This window comes from Babylonia areolata, chromosome 20, assembly GCF_041734735.1.
Source record: "Babylonia areolata isolate BAREFJ2019XMU chromosome 20, ASM4173473v1, whole genome shotgun sequence".
Taxonomy (NCBI): Eukaryota; Metazoa; Mollusca; class Gastropoda; order Neogastropoda; family Buccinidae; genus Babylonia; species Babylonia areolata.
In genome coordinates, this window is record NC_134895.1 from 7,246,567 (window position 1) to 7,256,566 (window position 10,000).

Consider the following 10,000-nt stretch of genomic DNA (forward strand, 5'->3'; position numbering starts at 1 on the left):
TAAGTGCATGGTGTATACGGGACCTCGGTTTATCGTCTCATCCGAATGACTAGCGTTTAGACCTCCACTCAAGGTCTTGTAGAGGGTGGGGAGAAAATATCGGCGGCTGAGCCGTGATTCGAACCAGGGCGCTCAGATTCTCTCGCTTCCTAGGCGGACGCGTTACTTCTGGGCCATCACTCCACATAGGGGGTAACTGATGAAAATCATTTTGTTTGTTTATTTCTGTGTTTCTGTTAGGCCTGCTATGCCAACGCTCAGCTTATATCACAGATTGACATAAGTTTACAGCTTGGGACAACAGCAAAGTGAGAGCTGTATGATCAATGTTTTTTTTTTTCCCCATTGCAGTGGAAAGTCATTCACATCTTAGCCTTTTTGTGAAGGACTATGACTCTCAATCTAGGTGGCAAAATTGAACTGGCTTCTGGTGCTGCAGCCTTGGGGGGGCTTTTTGGCCTTTGGGAACCATCCCAAAACCGATTGTCCAAAAAACCCTCTTGGCCGAGAGTGTGGGGATGTAACTTGGCCATTGGGCAAGACACTGTCCATTGTAATCAAATTCTAGCACTGACAGTCGGGACGGCAGTTGCCTTCTCGGCTGTTCTGATGGTAATTAAATCGGACACGATGGACGATCATACATACGTTTCTGTATTTGTTTATTGCTTTGTTTACATATATATATATATATATATATATATATATATATATATATATATATATATATATATATATATATAGTCGTTTCCTACTATAACCATCAGAACAGCCGAGGAAGCAACTGCTGTCCCGACTATTTGGGCTAGAATTTGATGATAGTGGAGAGTTTCTTGCCCAAGTTACATCCCCACTCTCTCGGCCAAGAGGGTTTTTGGACAGTCAGTGTTGGGGATGATTCCCCAAAGGCCTACTAGCCCCCAAGGCTGCAGCAGCACTAAGAGCCAGTGCTAATTTACCTCCTAGTTCGAGAGCCATGGTCCTTCACAAAAGACTAAGCTGTAAGTGATTTCCCGTTGCATTAGAGAATCCAGTTGATCATACAGCTCGCACACAAACACACACACACACACATACACACGCACATACACAAACAAACACACACACACACACATACACACGCACACACAAGCACGTGCACGCACACACACGCACACAATCCAATCAAATTACCAGTACATGGATTTTGTTTTCGTTCTCTCTCCACACACACACACACACACACACACACACACACACACACACACACACACACACACACACACACACAAACACGCACACACACAAACACACACACACAACACACACACACACACACACACATTCAACACACACACTCGCACAACACACACACACACACACACACACACACACACACACACACACCATTCATTTACCTATTCATTCATTCATTTACTTCTTCTTGTTGTTTTTTTTGGGTTCAGGATGAGGGTCCCGAAGGAAGCGTGGTGGCGGTGGCAGGGGACACGCGTCCTGGAAGTGGGAGGTGGAGCGGGACAGGGACGACAGCAGGGAGGCGGCCGGTGGGGGTGCTGGGGGTGGTGGGGGGTCCTCCCTGGCCTCCAGCCCTTCCCGCTCCTACCGGGGGTCCACCGCCAGCCTGGCCTCCAGAGGGTCCCGGGGGTCGCCCCGCTCCCAGAAACCGTACGTCAGGGCTCGCTCTCTGTTTCTGTGTCTTTTTTTGTTTGTTTTTTTGTCTGTGTGTGTGTCTGTCTCTGTCTCTCCCCTTTCTGTCTCTCTCTGTCTCTCTGTCTTTGTCTGTGTCTCTCTGTCTCTGTCTCTGTGTCTCTCTCTGTCTCTCCCCTTTCTGTCTCTCTCTCTCCCTTTCTCCTATTTCACTCCTAGAATGGGTGGTCGAGTTTGAATGATTAGTTTCTTTGTGTGTGTGTGTGTGTGTGTGTGTGTGTGTGTGTGTGTGTGTGTGTGTGTGTGTGTGTTCCGCTTGCTTAATGTATAGTCAGAGAGTTATATTTAGAGATTTTGTTTGTTTGTTTGTTTGGTGATGAAATGCTGTTAAGCAGAATGTTGCTTTGCATTTAAGGGGATTTAAGAATTAATCCCTGTCACCCCCTTGTCAATAGACCCTTACAGGTAATGACAATAAAAATGTCAAAGCGTCAAAGCGTCTCTCCCTTTCTCTCTCTCTCTCCCTCCCTTTCTCTCTCTGTCTCTCCCTCCCTCCCTTTCTCTCTCTGTCTCTCCCTCCCTTTCTCTCTCTCTCTCTCTCCCTTTCTCTCTCTCTCTCTCTCCCTCCCTTTCTCTCTCTCTCTCTCCCTCCCTTTCTCTCTCACTCATTCTCTCTCTCTCCCCCTCTCTCTCTCTCTTTCCCTCCCTTTGTCTCTCACTCATTCTCTCTCTCCCCCCCCTCTCTCTCTCCCTCCCTTTGTCTCACTCATTCTCTCTCTCCCCCCCCTCTCTCTCTCTTTCCCTCCCTTTGTCTCTCACTCTTTCTCTCTCTCTCCCCCTCTCTCTCTCTCTCTCTTTCCCTCCCTTTGTCTCTCACTCATTCTCTCTCTCCCCCCCCCCTCTCTCTCTCCCCTCCCTTTGTCTCTCACTCATTCTCTCTCTCCCCCCCCCCTCTCTCTCTCTCTCTCCCTCCCTTTCTCTCTCACTCATTCTCTCTCTCTCTCCCCTCTCTCTCTCTCCCCCTCCCTTTGTCTCTCACTCATTCTCTCTCCCCCCCCTCTCTCTCTCTCTCCCCCTCCCTTTGTCTCTCACTCATTCTCTCTCCCCCCCCCTCTCTCTCTCTCTCTCCCTCCCTTTGTCTCTCACTCATTCTCTCTCTCTCCCCCTCTCTCTCTTTCCCTCCCTCCCTTTCTCTCTCTCCTCTCATTCTTCTGTAGACCTGTGGTGTTGTAAATGCTAAATTACCATTCATGTAACCATGATTGTGATGTGCATGCTGTATCAATATGATGATTTCTTTTCCCACCTTGTTTTTTTTTAAAATTTAATTTCACTGTTGCCCCTTCGAGGGCTGGATGAAAAGAAACCATTTTGTTGCGTACTATATTACCCTCAGGATGAAAATAAAAGCATTATCTTGCTTATTCTGTTACCCTCATGGTGAAAAAAGCACTGTCTTGCTCACTCTGTTACCCTCAGGTGAAAAAAAAGCGTTATCTTGCTTACTCTATTACCCTAATGGTGAAAAAAGCATTGTCTTGCTTACTCTATTACCCTCATGGTGAAAAAAGCATTATCTTGCTTACTCTGTTATCCTCATGGTGAAAAAAGCATTATCTTGCTTACTCTATTACCCTCATGGTGAAAAAAGCATTATCTTGCTTACTCTATTACCCTCATGGTGAAAAAAGCATTATCTTGCTTACTCTGTTACCCTCATGGTGAAAAAAGCATTATCTTGCTTACTCTATTACCCTCAGGGTGAAAAAAGCATTATCTTGCTTACTCTATTACCCTCATGGTGAAAAAAGCATGATCTTGCTCACTCTGTTACCCTCAGGTGAAAAAAAGCATTATCTTTCTTACTCTATTACCCTCTGGGTGAAAAAAGCATTGTCTTGCTTACTCTATTACCCTCAGGGTGAAAAAAGCATTGTCTTGCTTACTCTATTACCCTCAGGGTGAAAAAAGCATTATCTTGCTCACTCTATTACCCTCAGGATGAAAATAAAAGCATTATCTTGCTTACTCTGTTACCCTCATGGTGAAAAAAGCATTGTCTTGCTTACTCTATTACCCTCATGGTGAAAAAAGCATTGTCTTGCTTACTCTATTACCCTCAGGGTGAAAAAAGCATTGTCTTGCTTACTCTATTACCCTCAGGGTGAAAAAAGCATTATCTTGCTCACTCTATTACCCTCAGGGTGAAAAAAAAACCCAACAACATTGTCTTGCTTATTCTATTACCCTCAGTGTAAAAAACAAAACAAAAAAGAACAAAGCAATGATCTTTAACGTGCGTATTTGATCTCCTTCTTGCGTCACATACACACGAAAGGAGTTCAGGTACTAAGCAGGTCTGCACTCATGTTGACCAGGGAGATCGGAAAATTCTCCACCCTTTACCCACCAGGCGCTGTTACGGAGATTCGAACCCGGGACCCTCAGATTGAAAGTCCAACGCTTTAAACCACTCGGCTATTGCGCCCGTCAAATTCAATTCAATTCAGTTCAGTTCTCTGTCTCTGTCTCTGTCTCTCTCTCTGTGCTTATAAAATGTTGTTAAAAATGCATAAAAATGGTACTGTCACTTGGGCGACCAAAGTTCAAAATGTTCTGTGTGAAAATAGATTTGAGTAAGTGTGGTTGTTTGGAAGTGGGCATGAGAGACTATTTTTCAAAGAACTTAGAGAAAGACTGTACAACTCATTTTGCTATCGTTGGCATGACCACTTAGAAAACAGTGTAAGATACTCGGCATATAAACAATACCAGACTTGTTTTTGGAAGAGAGAAATACGTGGATGTTTTATGGATGAACACATATCGTAACACCCTCGCTCAGTTTAGGATGGGAGTATCACAAATTAATTTTCACAAATACCGTTATTCAAGGAATCAAGAAAAGTGGAATTGTCCATTTTGTTGTAACTCACTTGAAACCGAAATTCACTTCACTTTTGAGTGCCCTAAGTATGAAGACTTAAGATCTAAGTATTATACAGAATATTGTCAATTTCGAAATTCATAATCTGGAATTTGTGAGAGTTCCAGAAGATAGTATTTTTGTTTTTTGCGAGGTTTCGTTTCGATGCCTTTAAGCTTATATCCCAAATCTTGAATGCAGTCCAAAAACATACAATTGTAATCTTTTTTCCTCGTGTAAATAATAATATATCTGTCGGCTGTGAACCCCCATTGAACGGGGCTGTGGCCTATTCAATAGTTTTTAGTTTCAGTTTCAGTAGCTCAAGGAGGTGTCACTGCGTTCGGACAAATCCATATACGCTACACCACATCTGCCAAGCAGATGCCAGACCAGCAGCGTAACCCAACGCGCCTTGAGAAAAAAAAGAAAGAAAAAAAGGGTGAATATATAATAGATGAATACATAAAAAAAGAACTACTGCTACTAATAATAATACGTATAAGGCGCAAAAACTTGATGAAGTCAACTATAAGCGTGCATAGATAAATAAATAAATTCCTGTTCAATAAACCAGTGTCAGTGTCAGTGTCTGTCTCTGTGCCATGCAGCTCGTTCGGGTCAGTGGTGCGCATGGCCATGATGGCCCGCAGACAGCGACTGAGCAAGAGCAGCGGGGGCAGCGGAGGCAGCGGTCTCAACCTGGCGGCGCCGGACACGGACGATGAGCGGCTGACCACGGCCAGCGGCGATCAGGACCTGGACTCTGGTACAGAGTATTGCCTTGTGCTGTCTTGTGTAGTGTTGTATTGTCTTGTCTTGTCGTTGTCTTGTACTGTACTGTACTGTATTGTGATAAGAAACTCTATAGGTAGAGCTGGACAGTACAAGTCTTCATAGAATAATAATAATTATTATTATCATTATATTTATATAGCGCTGAATCTTGTGCAGAGACAAATCAAAGCGCTTTCACACCAGTCATTCACACACATGCATAACTCTAAAACTGGAGAGAAAAAAAACTGAAGACAAGGAAGAGGCAGGGAAGGGAGGCTATTTTGGGAAGAGGTGGGTTTTAAGACCAGACTTGAAAAAGCTGAGTGCGGTGACCTGACGAAGGGAAAGAGGAAGTTCATTCCAATTGCAAGGTCCAGAGACAGAGAAAGAACGGCGGCCAACAGTCGAGTGTTTGAATCTTGGGTATGCCTAGAGACAGAGAAAGAACGGCGTTCAACAGTGGAGTGTTTGAATCTGGGTATGCATAAACAGAGTGGATCCGAAGCCGATCGCAGAGGGCGAGGTGGAGTGTAGAGGTGAAGGCAACCACAGAGATAGGAAGGGGCAGATTTGTGAATACAGTGACAAATTGTAAAGAATGGTAACTCTCTCCTTTCACAGTACGCAACTTCAAGTCAATGCTGATTATGCTATCGATTCAGCTAGTGCACAGGTAAATAAAAAGGTACATTGGAAGAAAACCCAGACACTTCCTAAAAAAAAAAAAACAAAACGGAAGCGCCGGGTTTGTCCTTATACTGATCATTTGACTTGCATCGTTTGTATTGGATTGGATTGGATTCGATAGGGTATTATTGGGAGAGAGAGAGAGAGAGAGAGAGAGAGAGAGAGAGAGAGAGAGTATATATATTTTCATGTACATACTTTCTTAACTTGATCGTAACTTACTCGGCTTCAGTTCATTTACATTACAGTTTAACGACTGCACATGTCGAAGAATGAAACCAAATTTATGATGTAACTGAGTATGGACAGCAAACCAGTCTTTCTGAGTCTTTGATTCCTCTATCGTGTCGTACTGTATCGTGTTGTGTTGAATGCGATTGTAACTAATGGTGTCTGGTATGGTATCTGCATGGGTCAGTCAGTCCTCCCGCCCTCCCCCCTCCCCCACCCCCCCAATTCCACCGCACGCCCCCAAACTTGGCTCCGCCGACCCACCACCCACCACCACACCCAGACACCACCACCACCTGCCATCACCACTCCCCAGCCAGCCCCCTCTACCCGCACCCCCCCCCCCACCACACACACACACACACCCATCCCACCCCGCACCGGTTGACCTGACCTTGACCTTGACCTTAGCCTTGACCTTGACCTTGTCTTTGACCCCCTATATTGTGTTGTGTTTTTCACTGCCCCATGCACTACTCTACACCTACAGCGGAGTCCAGCGACCTGGATGCACGTGCGACGGAGGTGGCTTCCATGCTGACGGCCACTGCTCAGCATCGGCGTGCTTCGGACCGTGGGGTGACCACTCCTGTTGTTGCTGACCGCTCGGGTGCTGGTGGTGGTGGTGGTGGGGTCGGCTCCGCGAAAAGGTTGGATGATGAGTTTTATTTTTTATTTTGTTTTATCATATATCATTTGGTTTTATTTTATTTTGTTTTGTTCTTTCTTTTTATCTTATTTTGTTTTTCCTTTGTTTTGCTTTATATTATTTTATTTTTATTTTATTTCATTTTTATGCTTTGGTGAATTTGGCCGCACGGCTGTGTGTGTGTGTGTGTGTGTGTGTGTGTGTGTGTGTGTGTGTGTGTGTGTGTGTGTGTGTGTGTGTGTGTGTTATAAACCTTGACTGACAGCCGAGTCAGAACTTGATTGTGATTTTGATTATAATGCTGATTCTCTCTCTCTCTCTCTCTCTCTCTCTCTCTCTCTCTATATATATATATATATATATATATATATATTTTTAATGTGTGTGTGTGTGTGTGTGTGTGTGTGTGTGTAGGTAGATAGATAGATATAGATAAGTGTTGGACAAATAGATAAGACAGACATTAATTTTTGACTCATCACTTAAGAATCATGTCTTTTAAACGCATTTTTACCACTGTTCCAGTTATGGATCGTGGTGTGTGTTTGAGCAGACACAACAATTTCTTCTGTAAGGATTAAGGTATCTTGTATTGTATTGAATTGTATGGTATTGTATTGTGTTGTATTGTATTGTACTGTAGTTAACCTTTCTTGCTCGCCTGGGATGCAGATAGACAGATAAGACGGGCATTCAATTTGGACTGAACACGTAACGATCACTAACGACAAATAAGATGGATGGTGAATGTGGACTGATCACTTAACGATCAGTTAACTCCCTGTGTTCGCACAGTACGCAGACAGACGAACAGAAAGGACAGACGGACAATTAATTCGGACTGATCACTTGACGAACAGTTAACTCTTTAAGTTCGCCCCAGACAACAGGCAGTAAAAGACACTTAATGTGGGGCGGATCGCTTAATGATCTGTTAATTCTTTCTGTGCACACAGAGCACAGGCAGAAAAAACAGATATGAGGGACAGTCAATGTGGATTGAAACGATCAGTTAGCTCCTCCCGGCTAGCGTCGGATGCAGACAGACAGACAGATCAGACGAATAGTTAACGATGTGTCTGCATCACGGGCGAATAGAGTTAACTGATTGTCAAGTGATCAATCCACATTAACCCTTTCACCGCCAGTCAATGTAGAGTGCAAAAATTCCCTTGTGCTATAAACATAAACTATAGCTGGGGATTCCCACTGTGGTGTGTAGAAAAAAATGGCCTATCCTACCAGTGACCATTAAGAGCAGTAGGTTCATGGGTAACAGACCAATGATCTGGTCACCCTTCAGTAACATGGGTCCTCTACCTAGCTGCTGCATAAATGCGAGTTTGGCGGTGAAAGGGTTAACTGTCCATCTTCTCTCTCTTTATCTGTTTGCACCTTCGACGAGAAGAAATAGTTAATGTGGGTCATCAGTTAACTCATTCTTTTCGTCCGCAATGCAGCTAGACAGATAAGACGGACAGTTAATGTGAATTAATCACATAACGACCTGTTAAATTCTTCCCGCTCGCATGGGACGCGGACAGATAGAATAGACAATAAATAACATGTTTTGATCGGTTAACCCTTTCTGCTCGCCCAGGACACGCCCACTGACCTCTGGGGAGGACCAGATGATGAAAGCCCAAGACTTTCAGGTTTGGGTACTGGTGTGGTGTCGTGTTGTGTTGCGTTGTGTTGTATTGTACTGCATTGTACTTATTGTATCGTGTCGTATCGTATCGTATCGTATTGTATTGCATTACATTGCATTGCATTGTATTGCATTGTATTGTATTGTATCCTTTTGTATTACTTTTTTTTCAGAAGAGATTTCTCTGTATGTGTGAATTCGAGATTTTCTCTACCGGGAGGAGCACAAATCGCCACATTGCAGTCACACGCGCACGCACACGCACACGCACAGATACACGTGCACACACACAGCACAGCACAGCACACACACACACACACACACACATATATATATATATATATATATATATATATATATATATATATATATATCAATATATATTGATATAGGTAGATAGATAGATATCTTTGTTACGCTGGGGTTCAGAAATAAAAGCTTCACAACTGGTTAAACTGCATACAGTGAGTTAAAATGAAGTCAAACCAGGTGAAATTTAACTGTGCAGGTCAAGGAACATGGTGCTGCACGCAAGGCATTGTTTTGTCCGTTAGCTAACTACTCACACACGCACACTACGGACCAGGCGGAGGAGGAAACCTTTCCCAACGGCTGTGTAGGCGGAAGAGGATGACCAAAGGGCAGGGGAAGCTCTTATCCTTGGCTGGAAGTCCTCCTAGGAGACGGATCCCCAAAGAAAAAAACCTGCACCTGCCGAGGCCGTCCTACACGTGGCAGTGTTTGCACCTGTGGGACTGTGAGCGTCGGTAGCCGAGAGGGTGGGGAAGGGACTGCACAACTGTTCCTCACTAAAAAAAAAAAGTCACCTGTGCTGGTCAGGCAACCAGGCTAATGTCGGAACGACGAGCTAGCCCTTCAAAGAGAACGCTGGCCATTGAGGAGAAGCGTGAGCGAAGGAAGCAGGGCTCAACTTCTGAAGACGTTTTTCCTTGCAACACCTGTGGGAAGTGCTGCGCATCCAGAATCGGCCTCTTCTCCCATATGAGGACACACACCGACAGATAAGCCTGCCTGTCTACTCATCCGTCGGTCCGACGGGAGACTCCAACACACACGCACAATCCCAAACTCACTCACTCTCCCACTCAACACGCTCCCCCCCCCCCCAACCCCCTTACACACAACCTCGTACCCATGTATGAATGCGTGATAAAAACTTCGTATGAATTTTGATCTCGGCCCTGAACGGTGAAATCTAAAAATATAAACAACAGTCTTCTTGTATTGCATTGTTTTGCATTGTATTGTATTGTAACACACACACACACACACACACACACACACACACACACACACACACACACACACACACACACACACACACAATCTCTTAGACCTTTTTCTTATAATATACTTTTCCTCTGTTACATAACATGAATATTTTTTTTACACTAATATTCACATGCAT

General features: G+C 44.3%; 1 protein-coding gene across 1 annotated transcript in view; it reads left to right on the forward strand.

Annotated features, from left to right (window-relative positions):
• Nucleotides 1-10,000, forward strand: part of LOC143295115 (otoferlin-like) — a 566,370-nt gene that overhangs the window by 244,611 nt on the left and 311,759 nt on the right. Inside the window, 4 exon segments of the mRNA XM_076606678.1 lie at nucleotides 1,483-1,665; nucleotides 5,185-5,342; nucleotides 6,762-6,921; nucleotides 8,521-8,575. Of these exon segments, the coding sequence (XP_076462793.1) occupies nucleotides 1,483-1,665; nucleotides 5,185-5,342; nucleotides 6,762-6,921; nucleotides 8,521-8,575 (556 nt within the window).